We start from the raw sequence: 25,176 nt of genomic DNA on the forward strand, positions 1-25,176 counted from the left end.
CTCCTGAGACGAGGAAGCAACAGCCACAAATTTAAAAATCTCTGCCTCTCCTGTAAACGAGAGTAGAGTAAGCATGAAATGTTTACGGGCCTAATGTCATCTCGGTGGACACCCGAACCGCACCGTAAAGGAAGGGAGGAACGCCACCACCCGTTCGGCGCGATGCCTTGCCCTTTGAACGCAGCGCTTCTCCCCCGGATCACGTATGACAACGAAGTGTAACGTGGCATTTATGTGCTTTTTGCACGCGTTATTAGAAATCGGAAATTATAATTCCGTGCATTATCAAACCCACAGCTCCACTGATATCTTGATAAACATTGAGAAGGCACTGGCAGCAGTTATTTTTTGTCTCGTTTGGAGAACGACCGGCGCTTGCATGCCGGTCGCGTAGGAGGGCTTAGAGAGTCGTTAAATCTCGTTTAGTCTCGTACGGTGCCCGGATGTTCTCGTTTCAGAGCCCGGATGACTGGAATTCAGTGCCCGGATGACTGGAATTCAGTGCCCGGATGAGTGGAATTCAGTGCCCGGATGATGGCTCTCGGTCTCGGCGTGACGTCACCACACTGCCGACAACGGGAGCTAAAAGCATTTCATGCTTAAAACACTGTCACCCCTCCCCCTCTCGTCTCCCGGAAGGGATCACTTTCGGGCTGCATAACACAGTCCCAGTTAGATATAGCGGTATCATATGCCGCTTAGTTGATGACCACATGTTAAAGCAACGCAGCTCCACTCTGATGACTCAGCAAGTGATCACGTGATCGACCCGGAGTGGGGACATCATGGGGATTTCTGCTGTATGGTCACACTACTCTAATACTATTATCAATACGACGAAGGTGACACTGTAAACCTTAGAAATACACTTAATACATGCATAACTGTCCAAAAAAAAATAAAAAAAGCCAACGCCAGAGGCCTTATAAACCAGCCTGCTGATCTCAAACCGGCCTGGGCCCAGACGAAGGCAAGCTGTCTTTTCAAAACGCTGGCAAGCCAAATGGGGCTTTCGGCTTCCTTGTTCACTGTGTGTGAGCCTGCTGCTTAGGGCAATTTGGTTTGCATGAGTGCGGCGTGTGAACAAAGACAGTTCTTGACAGCATGAATGACGATCTGCTCTGCGTATGGGCAGAATCCCGAGAGAGGGCATAGGGCGGGAAAAAAAGTAGGTTGAAAATGGTGCCGCCCTATTTCGCTTCTTCAGGGTTGCCGTTGCGCATACTCGCGAATATCTTCACAAGATTTCATATGAACATATTCTTGGCTGCCTTTTCAGCAATATCCGCTCATATTTTGTTACAAACCGTGCAAGTGTTTGCGCCTTGTTTGCTTCGCGAATAATAAACTGAACGTTTTGCAACAAACAAATGCCTGGTGCGGTGAGTTCGGTGAGTTGTATATGTGTATTTGGTTGTGTAGGACCGCAAGCATTTAATTCTCAGATTTTTTTTTTTAAAACGTGAAGTAAGTTTCTTTGGTATAGCTTCTTAATGGCTGCCGTTACAAGAATAGCTGAAGCATTCCGTGGCCTTTTCACGACTCTCACCAACATTCGCACTCGCACTGACACCACCCACGGCAGATGGTAGTTTGACCATGTCTTTTGTAGGATACGATCTGTTAGAAGTTGCTCTGAGGCGCATCAACTACAACTTCCTACAGAACTAAAGCTACGGAAGTTACAGGATGCGCGACAGCGCGATCAGGAAATAGCGGAGAGGCGTAAATGTGGTATCATTCGCGTTGCAACAATCCACATAAGGCCAGGAAGTGGTGGCTGTCGCAGATTAACGAGTTGAAAAGGAAACCAAATGAAACATTAGCACACACTGCGTAGTTTCATTCGTTACGTATGGTTATGCGACACAAATACCGTACGATGTAGTTTTAACGTCGTCTTTGTTCGCGTTGCATATGCGCCGCGGGTTTGGTTAACCTTCGTTGCACATTCGCGTAAACGCCGCGGTTACTTGGCGACATACACAACTGCAGCTGCAGCTATAAAAAATCTTCCCGTAAGTTGATTCAAACTTGCAGCGTCCTTACAGAAAAGGATGTATGGCCACCGTTTTGAAGGGAATCGCGTTGTAGCGCAACCTCTGGGAACAATATCCAGAAATCGGTGTTGACATATACATTTTACTTGCTAAACTTGCGGGTGATGGCGCCATCTGTTATTTACTTTTTTATTTTTTGCCCCGAGAACCATCGGGTGAGTCGTTCCAGTGCAACCCCCTCCGGTTACAACAACACTCTAACGCCGCCGCGAAAGAATCTGACAATCCCTTAAGAGCGATGAGCAGATAATTAATTATAACAGTAAATTTAATTTACTAGGCAAGGTGGCACTCGTCACCATCCTTATTCCAAGGGGATGCCAATGAGGCCTATCTATCTACCTGCGCAGAACATCTGGTTCCTGCATTTTGCGCTGACGAAACAGCATGATATCTAGGTGGGCATAGGGGGCCCGGAGCAGATACTTTCTGTCACGTCTTCATTCCAGGGGTCAGTTGCTTCCATGTCTAAGGCGAAAAAAAAAGTGGTTCTGGGGGAACGTTTCTTGCGGAGAGTGTGCTAGATATACTCGCGGAGAGTGCGTTAGAAATACTCGCGGTCACAAGACAGGCCGGGAATGTATATGAAGTTTTAAGCTTATCACGTTCGATCCTGCCCACAAAACGGTGAGTGAGCTAGGTGACAAAAAGAACAGAAAAAAAGGAAAGCAAATAGACGATCTCCTCATAAAAGTTTCCATGCGCTGAATGCGTAGGTTATCTAAGCAGGTGAGCGGGGTAACACTACAACGAAAGCGACGTAAACAAGGGTCGTGTGAAAACAAACGCTATTGTGGAGGATTCAGATCTCGGGGCATAAGATAAACTGGTACACGGCACAGAAATCACGGCAACAAGGCAAAGCTTACGGGAAGAATGCGGATAGAATCGCTCATCATCCTCGCAACCAACAAATGCTTTTACAAGATCGTCAGCACTTTCCGAGAAGCCGTTTCTGGTCATGTAGCAACAGCCCGATATAACACACCACCTCACGAAGCAAACATGACCATTAAGCATTTAGAACCAGGTAAACTAGTTATTTTGTAGCATTAAAAGCAATTGCCAGCGGCATTTACTTTCCTCATTGATATGGTTGTTGTTCCTCCTGCGATATCTACCGCATCCCCCCCCAAAAAATGGCTGTGGCTTAGCTTGGTTAAGCCCGGTAATTGCGAAAGCAATATCCGTAGCTACGCCATGGTTCAGCTGGTAGTGAAGCTGGTGGTGGTGCTTGTGGTTAGACTTGTGGTGATGGATCGGTTATACAATCCAATCCAATCCAATCCAATCCAATCCAATCCAATATGCTAATATGGTAGCTACCGGCCTCGCTACGCGACGGGCTGAAAGTGCAACTAGTATTGCTTTCGCAATAAAAAACAAACAAGCACACTCCAAGAACGCCGACGAAAAATGATCGTAAATGCATTGACCGTCCGGCGCCGCTGCAGGTGCCTGGTGCGTAGGGGAGCAGAAGAGATTGATGGGCCGTTCTTTACGAGGGAACAAGACGGTGCACGAAGCGTAAGTGTATCTCGAACAGATTGCCTTGCGTCCGATCCATCGCTTCGATCGCAGTCGCTCGTATGCGAACGAAGAGCATGAGCAGGTCAGCAAAGAAAGCTGTTTCTTTTGCAAGCCCAGGCGTGTTATCACAGCAGTCAGTATAGGACCTCCGCTTTATAGATGCTTTAACAGCGCTTTGGAAGACTTTGCAACCTGGCTACGTTTGGAATAGGACCAATATGGCGTGAAAAAGAAAAGCTGCTTGCTCGCGCCATGTTGACGTTGTTTCAAGTGTTATGTTGTTTTTAATACGATGCATTCTTCAGCTACCTGAACCGGATTTCGCGATGTCTTCAATGCGCGCGCGCCTACCGGGTGGCCGGAGGAAGCGCCGCCACACGCTCGACAAAGAAGTATCGCCAAAACACTATGTTTACTGAGGTAAACGACAACAACATCAACACTATTTTACCGAGGAGGCTGATTTACTGGCAAGGTCAGATGTCAGTGCCCCTGTAATCCGTCCCTCAGCTTAAATACTGTTGGCGATTTTCCGTTTCCAGCGGTTCCAACATATCTCAGCTAGCTTCAGGGATTCGTTTGCTCAGTACCCCAGATTTTCAGCACTTAAACTACCCTTGGAATGTACGGTCATGCAAATAAAGGCTTTGCAAGGTGTCAGTGACGCTTCTGCGATGCAGAATCTCCCACCTGAATTCGCACTGATGCAGATGTGGGTTCGCTACGGCAAACCTTTGTGACTCATGTCAGAACATTTTCTCCTCCCTTACCTGTGGTTCGCATTTCAGAGAAAGACGTATCTGGAGGTCACTTTTTCGAGGTTAGGACTCCCTGTATCTCTTGAAGTTCTTCTCTCGTTCGATGCGAGCGCCAAGGAATTCGCGTTAAGTAAGGTTTACGGTTACCTTCAAACTTACATATTGCTTTTTTAACTCTATACGAAACGCTTCCTCATGTACAAAAATGGGAATTTTCTCTATTCTTGGTTTTTCAATAATATGCTTTTACTTGAATATTGAAACAATTATTATTATTCTTCTGGTTTCATTCATTCCACTCTTCTACTTCTTCCCTTCATGCCTTTCTTTTCTGCGCAAATACTATATGATTTTCCTTGGCATTTACCACCATACCTTGGCCAATCCCTTCGCGTTGGTATGTGGCAAGTTTACTAAGGTAAAAACAACAACAACAAAACACTAAATCCGCCATGTCTGCTTAGGTCAACAACTACATCGCTGTCAGGAAGAAGAAAAATTGAGCGGACTCTTTGGTAACTAAAGTGTTGAGAGGCGGAAGCCGTGGACACAATGCCGTGATGACTTCCGGTGGATGTGACGTCACACCGTTCCCGTGGCTATATCGATACCACAAATTATACATCCTTTGGGGATCATAAGTGTTAATTACGTTTAATTACACAATTTTTCATCTAATTTGACACAAATCTGACGTTTTCCCGACCATTCTGTGCTAATTTTCAATATGCCGTGACGACTTCCGGTGGATGTGACGTCACACCGTTCCCGTGGCTATATCAACGCCCCGGCTCAACGCCTGCGCGCCCAGCACCGCGCCACGACGGGCTTCGAAAGTGGCATGCATGTACATGCTGCTGGTGCTGGCTCACTCCACCTCGTGAGCCGACTGAAAGAATGTCAAGCCGTGAACAAAAAAATTCAGGGGTGCACTTTGTTGACCTAAAGTGCGGTGAGGCGAAAGCCTTCCAATTTCCTACTCGGTTTTATTTATTTATCTGGCCTGACTAGAAAGGTTAATTAGGCTAAATGGGTAATGAGCAATTAACTAAACTCAGTCCCACTTAGAGCATCACTATACGATCCCTTTAATTGGTTGCATGGTTACAAGCCAAAGTACTAGCCAAAGGCCGCGTTTGAAACTCGCACACTGTGACGTATCGACCATTTCGACCAATTGAAAAGCGTGACATTTCTGTCGACAACTCCTGCTTACAACGATGAGGCATTAAAGGCTTCCGCCCTAAAAGATAGTTCGGGAGCTGAAAGGATTCCAAGAAAACTTGAGGGAACCTGGAAGAGCTTCCAGCCATGAAGAAAAAAAATTGGCAGAGGCTCAGCTTGGTTAAGCCCGGAAATTGCGAAAGGAACTTCACCCGTTTCTTCAGCCCGCATCCGCCTTGTCTACCGCCTCTCTGCGCCGACGGCACGAGCCGGAGCTCTGTTTATACAATTGGTATGTTGAAATTGTGTCGTTCCATACTACTCATAGATTCTTCACTGGTTGAAGTATCTTCGGCATTAAGAGCGTCCATGAAACTTGTCTCCAAACTGGCTATCTCCATAGTTTCGCTACCGTTAACACCACTCATTAAACTTGGCGCTGCACTTGTAGATGCACCCGCATCAAGCGATGTTGGCTGGTGTGCTCGCCAGGCTGCTGCATACGCACGTTGTTTAGCAAGCCGTTCTTCCCGTTCTTCGTCTGTTTCTTCGGCGCGGCGCCGTCGCTTGGCCGCAGCAGATCGTTCCAGCCTCGCCTTGTACACATCATCCGACATAGCGCACTGAGAGGAGCGCAGCTACAGCCCCCCCCCCCCCCCCCCCCGTTTTATCCCACTCTAGCGAGCGCCCTCTCTCAGCAGCGGCGCAGCCGGCGTGTAATGCTATACCTCCACCATTGATGGAGCGAGCTGGGGCCCCGGCTTTCGGTCTGTCGTGACGTCACGCGGTCACGTGGTGGAGCGGCGCAGCTGGCATGTACGGCTGTACCGCCGCCGTCGATGGCGCGAGCTGGGGCCCCGTCTCTCGGTCTGTCGTGACGTCACACGGTCGCGTGACGCGCCGCTGTGTAAGGAGGCGCCACGACCATCGATGGCAGAAAAGTAGAAGCAGTATTGCTTTCGCAATAAAAGAGTCCCCGAGAGCTCCGCGGTCCTCCGGTTGTAAACCGGACCCCGCTTCCGACGCGCGCGCGAGCACCCGTGCGCAGGTGCCAGTACCTGACATGCACATATCTCTGCGCCCCGATTGCGCATGCGCAGACAGGCTCCAATGTACGCCCGTGCGCGTAGGCGCTCCGCCCGTACGCCTAGGATGTGTCCATCGAGTTCCGAGGCGCACGTGCTCAGCGCCTACGCGTGCCAGCGTGCGCCGGAGCCGGTCTGCGCATGCGCGAGGCGCAGACGTGAACTGGCGCTAGCGCTTGGCAAATACCTGTCCAGGTGAGATATTCGCGCCGCGCTTGCGCCGGCGCCGGAAGTGGCTCGCTGGTTTGCGGTCGGTTGAACCAATCAGAGAACGCAGTTCTCTCGGCATCCGGTATGGCCCTTCGCGCCGATTTCTTCACTGAGCTGAGCCGGCTGAGCTGAGCGCGAGTACCAGCGACAGGAGGTGACAGGCCATCGAGTTGCGTATGATTTCCGACGCTTGTCGCGGCGCGGGGCTGGGCGCGTGCGCCTCGGAAGTGTCCACGGAGATGAGCCTTTACGAACTTCTGTCCATAGCGTAGGTAGCCGTGACATCATTTACGTCGATTTATTCTGGAAACCGGTGAGCGAACTACTGATTCGACTACTACTTCTTGTTTATTTGGCTCTCGTAACGTAACTGCCAAATAATCTCAAGCTTAAAAGAGTTTTTGTGCGCTGATGTGGTACACACTGTGAGGATCCAAGTTACTGTAAGCGGTCAGCTTATAGCTATCTGCCGTCGGGGGGGAAAATCATCGTGCACTCGTGAACACACGGGTTCTAATACCGGGCTAAAGGTGACAGCATTTTGAGAACAATGCGAGCCATGCTCTATTGTTGTTTCGAAGGTACTGCAAGCGAGAAGAGATATGCATATACATGCAAACTGTTGAGCGGCCTATGGTATGGGTGAGCTGTTATCGTTATCGGTCGTTGGCGGTGGCTGGCAGCTGCGCTCTTCCAAATGAATCGACCTGAAATCTAATCCTTGCTTGTTCCGCTACTCACTGAGAGTACAGTGAATCCCGATGTCAGCGGAGCATGCATTTGTTCTCCGTAAGGCGGCTTTTTTGTTTGTTTCGTTGAACACTTGAGTGTTATCTCTGCGTAAGACCGGCAGATGATGTGTTGCCGGCGTGCGAGATAACTCGCCGGCGGCGGTTACAGCCCAGTTGGCATATCGAGTATATGTATACGCTGTCCGAACGTGTTTCGTCAGGAGAGCATGCGCCACCCTTCTCACTTCAGGTGCACATCTGCGGTCACAGCAGCGTCGGTATGCTGACGACAGCGGTGCTACTCGGCTTGGGCGTGTGCCTCGTGACAGCGCTCTTCATGTGAGTACAGCAAAGCGGATGGGCTCACATTTGACCACGAGCAATTGTAATCAGGCTATAGCGTTACTTGGGAACTCGCTAACTGGAGGGATGAGCGTCGTAAAAAGGACGGGACAGCATGATATGCGTTGCAAACGCGGCTGCCTGCGTGAGCTTGTTTCATGCGTCTTTGCCAGGAATATTTTGTCTCGCACTGAATTATTAACCCGAAGCAGCAGTGACCCATGTAAGCAGAGCTTTGTTAATTCTCTTTTTCTAGCTTGTTTAGTAAAAACACACCAAAGGGCGGCGCTAAATTTTTTACTTCTCGATATGTTACTGCGCTTTTGGGAACTATGCAAGCTTTTTCGACTGCGTGTTTTGACGACATTGTTGCTTTAAATTGACACTTATCTAAACCCTATGAAACTTGTTTTCCTAGTAAAATTTTAAGTAGTGCCTGGCAGATCTTTTGCCGTTCCTATGGCGGCAAAATACGTGTCTATTACTGAGAAATTTAGATTTGAAATAGGGATTTTGATGAAGACGTAAAGAGTATTATTTCTAAATTTAGTACATACTGCAGACCCTTGTCAGGGTCAAAGCAGGGCGGGAGTCTATCAATAAGGGTATTTCAGAAAGCTACAGAACACAGCCGAGAGAAATATGCACAAGAAAGAAGTCACAAGTGCTACTAAACTAAGACAATGCCATAACATGATTATAATCGATTACTGTCCGTGGAAAAAAAAACATGCTTAACACAGTGAGTTTTTGCAAATGCGGCGTCTGTGAGTGAATGTGATGATGCCGAGTATGTCGCTTGGGTAAAGGGGGTAAGTACTGAGCGGGGTCCAGAGCTAACTCCTGGTTAAACAAAGAGTAAAAATCGAAACGGTGTTTTCTTGTTCGCGTTTCAAGTGATTCAAATTATTAACTATGAAAAGCTGAGTGGGGTAGTCGATGATTTTAAACTTTGAATAAATAATCCGAACAGCTTTTTCTGAACCCGCTCTGTTTTGTTAATGTTTAGCTTACTAAATGAATCCCATGCTATCGAAGCATATTCGAGCTTTGGCCTGATGTATGTGTCACATGTCAGTAGTTTTACGTGACTCATCATTGCTTTCTGGAAGTGAATGGCTGAGCGGTCAAACCTAAGACATCCGCAAAGCGACCAATATTTGACTTCGTAGTAGTTTCGCTGTGAAAATGGTCTGGAGTGGCACATACTGTAGCTCATTTTGCGGCCATCTCTGTATTTCATTATAAAACGTAAATTTTCCCTGAAAGAAGCCATTGTCGTCGTTAGTAAGCCGCAATCAGTTAATAACGGTAACGTCAGCTTGTCCTCAATTTGTTGTGCTTAGTTTTATTGTAGCCGGTACTTTCCATCAGGAAACATTCCATGCAAATTCTCTGCGAATCTGTGGTGGCTGATGCCCGGAGAGCAGGAAGGCAGCAAAAAAGACTTCTATACAAAACTCTTTATTTGAGCTGACTTGTGCCCACAATGGACTGAATCGCTCGGCGGCGGCGTAGCAACAAGCGTGCCCGGTGGTCGCCGAACAGAATTCCCGCCGGTCTCGGCTGGGCTCAATTCAAAGCTGATAGCGAACTTTCGAGACAAAGCGTGCGAAGTTACTGCAACAATCTGGAACGACGTAGAATCGGCTCCACCTGGATGCGATCTATCGAGATAAATCTTGTCACGCCTTGCATCACAGACAAAACGTTAAAGCGGCGTGCCGGCAGCTTTGAAGAATGAACAAACATTACAAAGATTTGCGGCAATATCTTGCGGACGACGTAACAGGGATCTGCGCCCTCGCGAGGTCACCAACGATAACCATATCTTTCCTTTGGTGGCCGTCATTCTCCTTTCTTCTGGCTTTATTCGTCGTAGATAACAAGTTTGCGTTTTCGTAAATAGCACGGTCACAATGCTTGTGAACTACTGTGTTTTAAATAGCACGGGTCTAAGGAATACATTACACTGATGTTTTCACAGTGTAACGTTATCAAAAGAGTGTTCCTTAGCTAATCTTATAATAAACTGACAGCGAAAGCGAGCTTTTGCGTTGTTTCTTTAGTTTAATTAGTATCTGTAGAGATGGTTTACGTCGCTTTACATTGGAAACTTTTGCGTGAACGGCTGATTCGACTACTCTTTATTGTTCTGGCAACGCGATCGTTAAACGAGCTCAAGCTAAAACAAATTTTCTGGGCTGATGTGCAGCGCACTTTAAGCATACAACCTACACCGTCACAATGTAGGAACTCTTGCGCAGATCACATAGGTCCTCGTGCACTCCTGAAAAAAAAATATATATAAACAACACACCAGGCAACAGCCAATGCCGTCTCTCTTGTTAGCGTTTTGAGAACAATGTGGTCGTTAACACTATTCTTTCAATGCGAAAGAATTACTAGGCCCATTACGAGAAAAGCCGGCGGCGTGTGAGTGACCGTGTGCCCGCAGATGGTACAGAAAGTCCCAGCGATTGCAAGCCAAAAAGGGTGACGTCATCAAGCTGCCGTATGACCCACACAGCAAGCCCAGCGCCGGCACTTCAGACAGTCGTATACATGTCATTCGTCTCTATATACCCGCCATTGGCCGACCTCCATGTGGGGTCATGCATGAGGTGACGTCTGTACGAAAACAGTGACTTAACCGCCTGTCGTACAGCGTTCCGGGTGGTGTCATAGGATTTCTCGTTGCATGTAGCTTACTCATTCTGAAGACGTTGGAGGCTAGCTTGCGACAGGGGTTCGAATCGATGAGATATGCACCTTCAATTGCATTATTTTTAACGACGCGAAAAGGCACACACACAGGAAAAGACAGAAGAAAACGGACAGTAAGTGCCTTTTCGTATACAGTGTCTTTTCCTGTGTGTGTGCCTTTTTGCACCGTTAAATATATTGTAACATAAACCAACAAGCCCTGCATCAAGTACTTTTTCAAATGCATGCTTTCCCAGGCTTTCGTATGAAAATTGTTATGCAACCGTTGGTCGTACAGTGTTCCGGGTGGTGTCGTACGCGTGTGTATGTGTTGGGTGGTGTCCTACTTCGAAACAAAAAAATACTGACCGTCTGAAATAAACTCAGTTCGCAAACAGCAACCAAACATTCATGACGTCTTTTCGCATTCCCACAAGTAGGCAGTCTTCAATGTCTTTGCCATATTATTTTCTGTAGGCAGTGCAAGCGTGGGGGTGTTTCACCTGGGTGTATACACGGTGTTTCACCTGACTTTACACAATTTTTAAAAATAGGCTTTTGCCACAGTGCCGAGGGTAACATCGTTTTCGACATTTTAAGAACTGGTATGTATATTAATTACGGCGGCCTCTTAATAATTAAGGATAACCGCAATAGTTAAAAGGTTAACCATTTAGTATTAGTTTACCAGCCTGCTAGTTAGCACGTCTGAACTGTATTCTGATGTACTGCACAGCTGAAAATACTATGCCGAAAGAATCGCTCTTCTAACTCAGTCTGTTTAAAAATTTTGTAAAAACATGGCTGAAACACCCTGTATATGTGAGGTACGGTGGGGGTAAGGTATCGGGGCTGGAACAAAAGAACGAAACCTCAGTTTAGCAATGAAGCGACCATGTAAATGAAAGAGGTAGTTTATAATGAAGAAACATCAAAAGAGAAGCAGCTAATGACTTAAGAATTGTATGAAATAAACAAAGCAAGCTGTATATGAGTTAAGCGTATATGTGGAGTCCATTCGGTTCGATGTCTTCGCCGTCATGCTCCATATAGGGTTTCGACGATTTTTTTCGAGGTTTTTTAATTCTGTTTCTGTGCTTTGCAAGGCGATGAGTGATGTGATCTATCGGCGGTGGGAAGCAAGTTGAAATTCTGTTGCGCTCGTTATGACATGACTATTCTGTTGAAGACATTCCTGCATTGCATACGAGAGATTTAAGTTCAGTTTATGTCTGGGATGAAACATTGTGCATAAGCTGTCCTTGACGTTTTGTAATTAATTACTTGAGAAATTCATAAGCGTACGCACATGGTTTGTCGAATTCTTACAATATCAAGAAGGGTGGCGACACAATAAAGTCGGTATGCAGCCTCTAGAGCCCTGAAAAAGAGGAAAGCAACCAAAAAAAAAGTAAAGAACATCTGTGCCACCTAGGAGCTGGGCAACCTGCTGCCGGTGGTTTTATTTCTCTACAATATAGGTGAGGTTTTGCCCTGAACGGCGCAGGTGGGAAGACAGTAAGCTATCCTCTTAGTTCTGGCCCAATAAAAGCGGCAGATGCAGATATATGACCGGAATATGAAGTTTCTAAAGTTTTATATCCAAAGACATGGCACAAACCATATCCACCTGGTTGGGTAGCGGGGTCTCCTCTTTTGTTAGCGGCGTTTTTATACAAAGCGCTAAGGCCTCACCTGACATCGCGAACTGAAAACAGGAAGCCGGAAACCCGTTAGGGTTCACACCGCTGCAGAGTTTGACGTATCATAAAGAGTTTAAGCCGAATGGCGTAAAATGATGTCTTGAAGACGAAGAATGAAAAAAAATGTATCATATCAGTGCATATGAAGTCGAACACAATTACTTTTAATTTAGAAACACGAAAATTGATATTCCATAATGTGGTATGACGTCAGAAAGCGTCATCACTCGGAACCACTGCAGCTGCTCGGAACCACTCGGAACCACTCGGAGCTGCTCGGAACCACTGAGCGCGCGGAGCGCGCCCTCTTCACAGTCTTCCTCTGATCTTCGGTGCTTCCACACGTATCATGGAACTAGAGCCAATCGCGTCGCGATTTCTAACACCAGCGTACAAGAAGCGTGCCGCGGTCGCTGAACTGAAGCGACGGTGCCATGCCAGCGGTGGCATAAAAATCACCTCTGTGATTTTAGCTAGCTCTTCACCTGGCAACCGCGATAACTTCTCGGCGCCACACCTCCTCTGCGAGTGCAGGTCTTCGGTAAACAACTTCATGCACATTCCTCCGCGAAGTGCTCCCCCTCAGAATAGGCGCTGTTGTGATCCGCCATTCGGAGCCACGTTGAACGGCTCCGAAGGTGTTTCATTAGACATAGAAAGATCACGTATTGCTGTAAGGCGCTATGCGTACCAAGTAGCTGCATCCTGTAACGGAAATGGGTCTTTTTCTCCCTTGTGGCAGAACGGATTAAGACGGAAGTTACTTATCCTCACCTGCCTTCCAGACACACGCAGGCATAGAGATGAGACCTTCGAAGATCGTGGTCACAAGAGACTCTCCAGAAGTTAATAGCGGTGGCCAGTTTCTACCACTTCTTTTTGTTTGGCGAAACGAATTGTTTCATGGAACCACGACGTCGTCATGGCGGTCACTTTGGCTGTCGTAAGGCGGTGTAGTTTAGGGCTTCCCGAAATGAATCAGTGCAGCTGCCGGAGTGAACCAAGATTGGACACCCCTCTCCTGGACGGATTTGGGGCCTAAATTTCATGACAACACGAACGAATGCTCAGCGCAGATGTGTCAGCGGAACACTTTTGGCTAAACCTGGGAGACGCCCTTATCCGAACATTATTTCGTCAGTGGAACTGTATCCACATTCAGACCTTTACTGAGCTTGTCTCTTATAAAAATGGTCTATAGACAGTCTATATACTTCTTATAGACTCTGTCGCCTTCCTACAGATATTTATTTTTGTCTATTCGTAGTCTATAGACAAAAGTTTACTAAAAGTGTATAATGGGTGGAACTGCTTCGTTAAACTCTACAGTCGTTCTAATAATTTTTCCTCTTAAACGAACGCATTATGCCAACCACGATGTAAATGATTGTATACAAACCGCGTTTCTTGTTCACCTCCTGAACGATGCCGCTTCACCGTTTCGTATCTCTCGTTCACCATGTGGTGAATTGCTTCGCCCGGAACCTCGATCGTATCAGGAGCTTTAGAAGAGCGCATGCCGGCATCCCCCCATATGGATAGCGTACGCTAAAAGAATGACGCGTTTCGAAGAGCGCATGCTCCAAAAGCTGAGCTGCAGCATTCGCTCGCGTTGTGTACGCACCTTTACAAGTTTAGCCTACGTGGCTCCTGCATACGTAAGGAGATTGCGTTTCCAACACGGCACGTGCTTTTAAGCAGGGCCCCTTGCTCAGCGCTCCCTCCTGTAGTCCTCCTAGTCTTGTGCGCCGTCTATCCTTCTGCATTGCTTCGTGTAGGCATGAAAAACAACCAACTACCTCAACAGCATGTGTTGCTCTTGCTCAGACTGACTGCACCGTTGTTGTTACATTTGTTAATATGCTCAATAGCATTAAGTGGGGTACGAGATGCTCTCTTCATCTGATCTAACTCATAACAGAGTGAATGTGCGATAAATCCGCTTTCTTTTTTAATTAGTTTGACATTTCTGGCGTTCACAGACCTACCGAGAAGCACCGGTAGTTTTAAAGGAATAAGTTGACGTTATAAAAACCAGATGGCGCCACTCAGGCAAGAGTTACCATTGCGTCTGCGTCTCCGCAGGTTGAATTAAAAGGTGTAGATGTGAGAGAGCGTAGCGTCCAGCAAAATGCTCGTGTTCAGCGAACGTAGGCATGCTACCAAGGTAGTTCAACTGGCAGCGAAAGTGCTATAGGGCACCAGCGGGACGACAGAGCAAGGCACGAGTTTCGTAGCGCTGCCTAGGTGCTATTTTCGAATAAAAAAAAAAGTAACATTGTAATGACGTATGTGCGGAGTGAATTTAAAGCAATTTTTTTTCTAGCTCACAAAAGGGAAAGCCAACGACTACGAAGACAGGCTTAATTTTCTCAGACATTTTCCTTTGAAAAATGAGAGAACACAAGAAAGATAATTTAAATGGATGAAAAGGGCCGCAAGTATTTCAGTCATTCATTTCTTACAGGAAGACACATTACCTCCATTTACCATGACGCATAATGATGTCATTATCAGCTGCTGGCTTCTGCTTAAATTTTGTTTGACTTAGTTCAAAATGATGCATGTATATTTATGAACGTGGAGGTTGGTGCTGCAATCCGATTCCAAAATTTTGATGCCATTTTTTGAATTTCGCCGCCGTGGTGGCTCGGTGGTTACGGCGCTCAGCTGCTGGCCCGAAAGACACGGCTTCGTTCCTGGCCCCGGTGAAAAGGGTGAAAAGTACATTGTGAACTTGACGTTCATGCGGGAGGTGTGAAGAGCTCAAAGAGAGCGCCCAAAATTGTCTGTTTTACGATTTGGCAACACTGAAGCAGATCTAGTGTGGACGTGTCAACAGGGCGGTAAACATCGTTTCGGACCGGCGCCCTACTCAGTGGTTCAGGTACTCGGCTACTGACCTAAAAGACGTGGGTTCGATCCCTGCCGCGGCGACCACATTTCAATGGAGCCGAAATGCTAGAGGTCTGTGTACTGTGCGATGTAAGTAAGGAATATCATGTGGTTGAAGTCATCCGGAGACCTCCACTACGGCGTCTCTTATAACCCGATTCGCTTTAGGATGTTAAAACACGTGGATCAACCAAATTAAGTTTTGGGTTCTCCGCTTCCAAGTGAAACATCCGCGCTTCAATTCCCTGCTCGGCTGCAGTTCTTACAATTTTATACGAAGCATACTAAAATAGCCCAACCCAGCTCCTCGGGCGCGACGGTGTCGTTACCATTGACCTTTCGTGACCTCCATGTCATACCACGTGATGCGTGACGTCACAGCAGATGAAAAACGGGGGCCCAACTCGCGCCGTCGCGCGAGGCGTCGCGACCAAGGAGGACCACGTGATGCGTGATGTTACGACATAGGAGAAACAGGGCCCCAGCTCACGCCGTCACGCGAGGCGTCGCGACCAATGTGTTTCCTGCTTCTGCCGCTAGGTACGCTAGGCGTACACGGGATAGAAATGCCTCCTGGAGACAGGGCTGCTCGTTGGAATGAGAAGCAAAAGTTGCGGCGTGCTACAGAGTGTGATGAAGAGCGTGAAGAACGTCTAGTCAAGCGGCGTGCTCGATATGCAACTCGACGACAATATGCTTCGCATCTGACTAGGCTTAACCTAAGCTAAGCCTCAGCCATTTCTTTTAAACTTTCGCAATAGAAGGAATACATCCAGTCCTCCAGAAGGACGGGCTCTGGAATCTTTCTAGGAAGATTACTGTGATTCTGAAAAAAACGAGCGATACAAGGCCCAAGCGTTTACTTCATGGAAATGACTTCCTAGCGTGTCTTTACTTCTGAGAGCGCACTGTGGCTGTATCAGCCTCCTAGTGAACATTGACGCAGATGGCCTGGAGACATTCTCAAAAAAACGAAGTTGGAATGAGCGTTTTTACGCGCTAATCAAGGCCGTAGTTTTCTGTACGCATACTTTGTTGACATTTCAGATGGCGGCGCGATCATTTCAATTACTTCAAGAAGATCGGTATACCTGGCCCGGAACCAAACCTGATATGGGGAAACCTTCAAGAGTACTACTCCATGGTAAGACATAACGGAACAGAAATTGTTCCTCTTTCTAACATAACAATGTAGTATGGCAGAACTACAGTTTCAGGAACTACAGGTTCTTTCAAAGTTTCATTACTACAGAAATAAAGCACGAAAGAGACTAGAATGATAGTTGACGCATAGTTCTTAAAATAATGCAGTGAATTTGAAAGTGACGGTATCTGTCGATTGCTACATCGATTTTTTTTCCAATAGGATCATTACAAGGTCATCGGAAAATGGATTCAGAAATATGGCAATATTTTCGGGTAAAGTGCTTTTGACAACTCCTACTGCTTTCTATGTACTTGCCTTTGTTCAGTGTATGGGGATATATTTTGGCGCATATCTTTTTTTTCCTATTCCAATGAACAAGACGACTTACGAAAGATGTCAACGCTCCCATCAGGGACGTTTTATCGAAAACTACAGCCCTCACAATACGCGTGAGCGTAACAAAAGGTTTTTAGAAGAAAAGCCATCAAATATTGCTAGAAAAAAAAAAGCCGCGGGAGAAAGTTTGTACGAAATGTTAAACAATGCTGTTTCTCGTTTAAGGGCGCTAGCTCGTAGAATAATGATAAAATGGCTTATCAATTTGTGCTTGCGTTATTTGCAAAACGTCTTCCAAACCGGGCAAAGCGATTAAGAATTTCGTTGAAAGCGACTTAGCCCTCATGCAGAATGGCAGCGGTGCATGCCGATGTGAATATTAGCTGTGTGGGTCAAAAGTGCACTGTGAGCTTGACGTACATGCCGGAGGTTTACAGAGCTCAACGAGAGCACCCAGAGCACCCGGTTAAATATCGCGGTGAAAGTGGCTTAACCTAATCAATGAAAAGGTTTTTGGGAGTCAAATCAAGAAAGAATTGCTAAAAAAAAACATTGTATAAAACTTCATGGGATGCGGCACTGCCTCTGCGCAAAAATGTTAAACAATGTTTTGATGCTGAAATGGTTAACAATGCCTGGTGCAGCGTTTAGCAATAATACAGAGGTAACTGATGCGACGGAAAATATTCATGGGGCTCCTTACCATTACTATAATTCTGGAAGAATCTAAGAACTCGGCATGCAATTGTTTTACTTGTTTTTCGCGCTGTACACTCCGCGCAAAGCCCCTGGCGTATACCAAGCATGCTCAAAAATATCTCAAGGTAATAGCGTCAGCATCCAATCATTTCATAGGCTGTCGCATGCAAACACTACCTCAACCACTGAAATTTTCTAACTATACCGTTAGGTCTGCGGCAGGAGTTTTCGCTGATTGTCTACTGCCGTTGCGGGTCACTATAAGCATCCTCTTTATTCAGTGTCCAATCACGATGCCGCAGTTCTAGGTTGCCTAGTCTGGGACGGAGCAGTATTCCCTTGACCAACACCCCTCGCCCTTCCCTTAGCTCACAAAAGAAGAACTTGGTGAGATTCGCATGCTTTCTCCCCGCAGGTTCTTCAATGGCGACGCGCCATTTGTCGTTCTCAATGACGTCGACTTCATAGAATATGTGTTCGTGCGGAATTTTCAAAACTTCGTCGACCGTGGTGTAAGTGGATCATCTTTACCTTCCAACTAACGTGCAACCTATGTGGAACAAAGGTGATAATATCTATAGAACTTGAATAGCATGCATGAGAAACATATGGCAGCCCAAAGCGGTTGATGTTGCCCTTTTTTTCTTACTTGGCAAAAAAGAATCAGAAACCTCTTTCCGTGGCATCATCTTGAGGTTAAGTAACACCTTGACCATCGCTTGAACGGCGAAGGCAGTAGCAAAATAACTGTGCGTAAGCCCAGTTCAGCATAGGCTTCATTTTTTACCGGACTGTGTTTTTATAATACTCAGGAAAAAAAAATCATAAACTGCTTTTTTCTTTCCATATTTGAAACAACGAGTCTATATTAGAATACGTTTGCAGCCTAATGACACTCCTACTGTTAAACATAAATATAAATTGGGAAAAAATGTTGCACAAACCACTACACTGGTGGTCGTGATGGTACGACGCAACTCGCTATGAACACAAACACAACAACGCACTGAGAATGAGAGGTGTCGTTCTTGTACGCGCGTGAGGACCGACGTCGACCATAGTCAATGGCACACGCTGCAAGACGCTCGGAACTCGACTTGCATTAAGTGGTTCGCAAAGAAGGCATGGCCCAGGCAACGGCTGCTGGTTCTGGCACACGACGGCGCCTAACTTCTCGCACCTTTCGAGCCTCTGCTAGCGTCCGTCGGAGGTTTCGCGAGCGCGCCTTTGTCGTGCGGCTGTACGCATATGCTGTAGGCGCCGTCGCTTCTCAACCTTCGCTGCTCATCGGCGGTGGTTGACTTTCCGCATCTGTTGTTGGCGCTGTTCCTCCGCTGCGTAGCGGCGGCCCTGGGCTGCTGCACATCGACGTTTACTTTCAAAGAGCTCGTGTTCTGTTGGTTGCGGTCGCCGGAGACATATACAATAAACATGCACTCTAGCTACGCACAATGAGTGCAAGAAGGAATTGCCTGCTTGAAGCGCTTTCTTGCTTTCGGAGTCAATAAAATATCTCAGTTTGTTAGATCCCACAGCTGCATGCATGAACAGCCCTCTTATGCTGAGTGCCAAACAAGTGGGCGATTTCAGCGTGCTTTAAAAAGCCACGGAAGCACATATACAATTATTATTATTTTTTGCTCTTGTGGAGTGCATCAGTGACATTCGCAGCAAATGCGGATGGCATGTGTGCAGACGTACATATTTAAATGAGGAACATAAGCCAGAACTGTTTGCTTAAGTGAAGAGCTGCAGACGTAACGTGCGACAGGAATTAGAGTGCTATTTGCATCCGCCTAATAGTGATTCTGCGATGACAACTGAAACTAAGGAAACTTCATCCGATTAATGTTCTTAGAAAAATCGATTCAATCACTCTTTCTGGGTATGACGATGATTATTCAGAGTACCACCTTACAAGAGGAAAAAAAAGCACTTATGACTGAGAAAATCTAAAAATTTTCTTGCCACTTGATTCAGTCACGTGATATTTACGCCTGACGCAGACTCCGTGATCCCCTTCTGAATTTAATGACAGTAGGGCGTAGCCTTGGCCTCTTGGATCTGAGCCCCAGAAACCGCGTTGGTGCTCCGCTGCTTGCTTTCGAAGCTCAGTGATGGTGGCGACAACTGTAGTTTATTTCTTGAAATTTTCTAGGTTATGAAAGCAAGGATTCGGTAATGTACTGATACTTGGCCAACTTAAACTAGTACTCAATGTCCCTTCTGTACAGCGTGTCATACACTTCAAAATATTCTTAGGTACCCTTCGATGCGTACTCACCCCAATTTAATGTCCGTATATTTATTACTTTTGTTCTGTTAACTATCTTTGTGCTGCGCACTAGTATTACTTTTTATCCATCCCAAAGCCTCTCCCGAACATTTGAGTGCTTTTCAATCGCCGGATGAAACTACTGTTCTTCATTAAATATCCTCTATATGGGTCTCTTATACGAATACCTTAACTTTAGCTTTTCGGGCCCAGGCCCACAAATATAGGACTAAACGAACGTACCTGAAAACATACAACCAGGTCGCTCATAAAACACGCTACAAATTGCGCTAAAGCTCTTATCACAAAAGATATCGCAACATTAGCAAGGGAGCGGTAAGGTCTGATTATAGACAGCAAAAATTGGTTTGTGATTGCAATAATCGATCAGAAATAACTCTGTTCAAGTTCACACTGTGTCTACAATGGCACAAAAATGCAATACTGCTCAGATGAACTTAAAGCCCAAAAGAATACCACTGAAGATATGCGATAAAGAACAGCAGAAATATAAAAGAAAGTCATTAAAAAAAAAATGTGGTTCATGTTACAAACAAAGGAGAATGCGAGTGAAATTCACTCTAGAGCCAAAATTACTCATCTAATTTCCTCATTTATATGCAACCTACGCTGAGTAAAGCCATATTGCAGAGCCTCATTTAATCACCCCTTTTGTGTTTTACTAATGAGACGTTCGGCCTTGCAGTTTATCATGATGACTGACCAGATGCACCCTGTCATCGGAAAATCCGTGATGCACATTGGAGGCTCCCAATGGAAAAGCCTGCGAAGCGCAGTTGCTTACAGCATGAGCAGCGCAAAATTAAAAATGGTAAGCCTTTGCGCACAGGTTGGCGAGAACGACGCCTGTCTATTTTTCAAAGTTATGATACCTTTGGAGAAAGAATGTATATACTTCGAACGTGTAAAGCTAATTTTGTGTTTTTATACCTCAACCCTAATTTATTTGTAAAAGGGTTCATTTCTTGCTCGGTTTCTACGGGGCTCATGAAGATTTAAAGGCGATGAACAACACTTCGAACGCTTAAAGGGAACAGCTACCCAATATTTGCCTCGAAATTCGGAAGGTTGTGCTTTGCGCAATAGGTGGCTGCAATAGATATTCGCAAAAACGATGTATTGCCTGAGGGATAGGCATGATAGTATGCAGGATGAAGATCTCGATAACATGCTTGACAACAACAGGGTAGGCTCATTCTACTCCGGGAATCTCATCACGAAAAAAGAAGGGTTGTTACGTCGTTGAAGTTTAATTGTTGCATTTGCTTGAATGAGCAATTTGCATCTTTTCTAACTGCGAACCTTGTATAATTTGCTGACTTCATTATGCCAGCGTTGACGGTGTTTTGGCTCGAGCTTTGTTACATACGAATACGCAGCGATACAGCACATGACGCATGCGCGACGCTGCAACCAACGTTTCACAGGTTTAAATAGAGTCCAGGTGTAACAAGAGGGAAATGTACATAACAAAAAGCTTCATAAAATCATAATGCTTAAGGAAGTCGCCATGAAGCCTCTTCGCGACTTGGTAATACCTGGCTTTAGACATTGGTCATCACTGTTGTTTTCTTCCCGACACAGATGGTGCCCTGCCTAAAAGAGGACGCCGACTTCTTCCTGAAGTCTCTGGAGAAGTACGCCGACACGAGCGAGGAAGTGCATATGCTGCACTTGTACGAGCAACTGGCGTTGGACTACACGGCCCGTGGGGCCTTCGGAATCGATGAGCGCTTTCAGGGAAAGCCCGACCACCCTCTCCTTCATACTGCCAGAGAAACCTTCCGGGGCGTCATGAAGGGACCCTTCCACATGGTCGCACGTACGTCATGAATCAATCTGCTGTACGCCGAGGCGCACCTAAACATCTGACCAATACAGTTCCCACCTCGAGTTATTGATCAATTCGCTCTCGCCCTACCATAAGCTTGCCGTCCCGGTTAGCTCAACTGGTAGAGCGACTGCTCCGGTGAAGCGGTGGTCCCGGGTTCGAACCCCGGACCAGGACGAATTTTTCTTTAACTACGAAGTTTCTGAGAAAGCTGTATAGCTTTCCTTTGTAGCCGTATGGCTGCGCTTGGGTGGATGCCAATGAGTAATTACTCCCTTATTACAAATCTACTCCACTTTGGGGGATTCCCTTAAACATATGACGAAGCCATGAAAAGGTTTGCGGCGATAAGGTGGCAGCGGCTTGCACAGAACAGGGCTGATCGGAGAGATATGAGAGAGGTCTTTGTCCTGCCGTAAGTGTAGTCCGGGTGATGATGGTGATAATGAAAGATGACTAAACAGGCCTATTTGGTATCACTTAGGTAAAGGTTAGCGGCAAATAGGTGAAACGAACGCCCATAAAAACAACATAGCTTAAGCGCTGCGATTAACTGCATTCCACAGCAGCATTTCCACCGTACTTATAGGAGATTCACTGAAGCATATCACAATGGGTGTAGCCGCGAGCTCTCTATGAAGTACACCTACACAGCGCGGAGATTGCCCGGGCAGCCTTGCAACTGCCAAATTAGAAGCGCGCATGTGACGTGGGGATACAGGTGAATTCGGCATGAACACTGGAAGGAAAGGCTGTAGAAAAAATAATGTGCAGGTCAGTTTCGTTGCGCTGGGCGATTTATTTCGTTATTTGTAATTGAAGAAAATGAAAAACACATGGCGTAACCCCCCCTCCCCCCCCCCCCCCCAAAAAAAAAAAAGAAAAGAAACAGAGCGGTTGGCGCTAACTGAATCTTGCCTGTTACTTATTCCTTTCCGCATTAGTAACTATGCCTGCGGAACGTATACAGTGCCTTGTAATCTTCTTACAAAATTTCAGAGGCTGTGCACTAATCAGAAAAGCCGAGGCATCCAATAACAGCCCCTCACACGCTGAATGCAGAGAGCTGGCAACGAAGCTCGACGTGCAGTCTCGGTATCAAGCAATCTGCGCAGGAGCCCTAAGGATAGAAAACATGGTAGAATTTAAAAGAAGACAAAGCCGCGTTCGCCACTGTGCACAAGAAATACCATACGTTAGGAGCAACGACAAGTCCATTTTACTATCGACACGCGCCGAAATGCACAAAGGAAAGCCTTGACAGTCGGTTGTTGCTCGAAGCAGCGATAACTAAAGCCTGGGGTGACCCTCGCTCGAGCAGGCACACGTGGCGAATAGATAATGTGCAAACAAGAACACTTTGCCGAAAGAATAGAGCCTTTGTGTCGCACGAGGAAAATGCAAAGGGTGTGTGGAGTGATGATAACTGCCGTCCTCGCTTTCTAAAATTTCTATAGGTGCAGGAGCCACCTGGCACTCCACAGTGAGCTCCGGTTTTGAGAAGTGGCGGATAGGTGAACGTAAAGGTTGTTTTAGTGTCACTTGCCTGTGTGAATGGTGCGGACTAATGCCTTGCCCCCGTATAGAGGCTGCGAACCGTGCCCCATACGAAGAGTGGTCGGCAGTAGCAGAGCAGAAACCCCGCCCCTCCCGGTTCCGTTCAGTTTAATAAGGCTCATGAAGATCTTCCCAGATAAGGCGTGGAGAGAACCTATACCAATATTGGGCAACGTATAAGAAGTTGTTTGCGGAGCAATTGTTTGCGACTGTAATCAAATCGGGTAAATCTGGTGGAATATCTTTCTACGAACAAACTGATAAGCCGCGTGCCAGTGGCATTGAGGATGAGCAAGTGTTTGGCGGCAATATGTTAGATTATAGTTTCAAGTTTTTGACGTAAAAAGGAGCAATTCACGACTAATAGTTCTCGTATCGATAGAACTGCAGGAGCGCGGTAAAAATACCATCTGGTGTTTAGTGGCTGCTGTCAATACAGAGGTGAAACCCTCATAATGATTACCTCTGAAAGGTATCAAAAAGAGATTTGGCATCGCATGCAGTTGGCACGTTTAATAATCGCATGGAGGAATCCTCGATTATAACAGTGCAAAATTCAAACGAAAGATTTATGCAATTCTCGCGCCGGAACCGCCAAACTAACGTCCACTGTGGCTTTTCACGTTATAGACCTGTTTGGGTAACATCCATTAAGTGCAATTCCAGCGGAATGAAGCAATGATAATAAATTTGGTTGCATAGAAAATCAGTTGCATTTCGAATTTCGTAATTTCGTAACTTTTACACTAGTTACTTTACCGTGGTGCTAGCTCAGCCGAAGAAACAACAACAACAAAGAAATCAAATGCGGACTAAAAACGTTGGCAACGTAAGACCTGCATTGCAAAATGTCACTATTCGACATGCTTCATGTTTGTTTCTGCGCTCTTTGGTCTCAGACGTGATTGTAAGTTCTCCAGCTTACTGTTAGGACTCAAAGCCCGCACCTGGCGCTGTGGCTCAGTAGCTATACGAGAGTCACTGCTCTCAACCCGAGTTGGCGGAATGAAATCCCGTCCGCGATGGCCGCATACCAGTACACGAAGAGTGCAAAAACGCTTGAGTGCCATGTAATGCCAGTGCATGTTGTCGTATACATTAGCTGGTTGAATTCAATACTGAGCACTCCACTACGAACTGTTTTTCTCCTTTCACCCGTTCCTTATATCCTCTAACATAGTGCGGTTCGAATGTGCACCTTGAGTGAGGGAGTTTTGGTGCCTTTCCTTTAGTAATGAAGAATGTTAATATTATTGGTTGGTTGGTTGGTTTATGGGGTTTAACGTCCCAAAGCGACTAAGGCTATGAGAGACGCCGTAGTGGAGGGCTCCGGAAATTTCGACCACCTGGGGTTCTTTAACGTGCACTGACATCGCACAGTACACGGGCCTCTAGAATTTCTCCTCCAAAGAAATTCAACCGCCGCGGCCGGGATCGAACCCGCGCCTTTCGGGTCAGCAGCCGAGCGCCATAACCACTGAGCCACCGCGGTGGCTGTTAATATTATTGATCTTTGCTTTGCAGAGAGTACAACGACACTGTTAGTATGGATGAAACCGTTCTACTGGTTCATTTCTCTGGTGGGAAAGTTCTCGTTTGGTGACCTAGGCAAGGAGACGACCAAGGTTATTGAGATGAGAAAAAAAGACCCATCGGTAAATTGTGCATTTTGTTCCTCGTTATTTGCTTTTGTAAATATTTGATTTCTGGTGCCTCTAATTAAGCAAAAAACCCTTCACAGGAGTTGCCCCTTTTGTTGAGTTTCGCAAGTGATATCAGAGAATAAACATATCCATCTTGCGGATGTTAACATAAACCTGCGGTGAGAACTATGTGTTCAAGCTAGTGGCGCAGGCACGCTCTATGAACTAAAACTCAATTTGCTGCTGGGCTAGCTTTCGAAGTTAATAAGTAATCATCTTTGCAGAGTAAATTAGGACGACAGGCACAGCGTGGGTTCACTTTCCATTCTCTCTGTCTCTCTGGTCTCTACCAATTTCAAGATGTTTGAAAACACCTTGCATTCCACCCTGATAAACATCGCGTGGAGAAGAGCATCGAGGAAGATTAAAGTACTGTACGAGAGGTATTGCGAGCAGATGTGAATTACTAGTGAGAGCAGATAC

At 46.2% G+C, this 25,176-nt stretch overlaps 1 protein-coding gene across 4 annotated transcripts in view; it reads left to right on the forward strand.

Moving 5' to 3' along the window:
• The first annotated feature begins 7,012 nt into the window (after window positions 1-7,012).
• The window catches only part of LOC149372002 (cytochrome P450 3A14-like), a 48,597-nt gene continuing 30,433 nt past the window's right edge, over window positions 7,013-25,176 (forward strand). The window contains exons 1-8 of one of the 4 annotated variants that reach the window (XM_089566366.1): window positions 7,080-7,120; window positions 7,789-7,877; window positions 16,232-16,328; window positions 16,551-16,603; window positions 17,782-17,878; window positions 20,348-20,473; window positions 21,247-21,484; window positions 24,575-24,705. In XM_089566366.1, coding sequence (XP_089422492.1) covers window positions 7,819-7,877; window positions 16,232-16,328; window positions 16,551-16,603; window positions 17,782-17,878; window positions 20,348-20,473; window positions 21,247-21,484; window positions 24,575-24,705 — 801 coding nt within the window. In that variant the 5' untranslated portion in view covers window positions 7,080-7,120; window positions 7,789-7,818. Of the gene's footprint in view, window positions 7,121-7,545; window positions 7,597-7,788; window positions 7,878-16,231; window positions 16,329-16,550; window positions 16,604-17,781; window positions 17,879-20,347; window positions 20,474-21,246; window positions 21,485-24,574; window positions 24,706-25,176 lie in introns of those variants that run through there. The other 3 variants (XM_089566365.1, XM_089566364.1, XM_089566367.1) reach the window with 3 other exon arrangements.

Source organism: Amblyomma mixtum, chromosome 1 (genome assembly GCF_055824585.1).
Source record: "Amblyomma mixtum isolate Tamu chromosome 1, ASM5582458v1, whole genome shotgun sequence".
NCBI lineage: Eukaryota > Metazoa > Arthropoda > Arachnida > Ixodida > Ixodidae > Amblyomma > Amblyomma mixtum.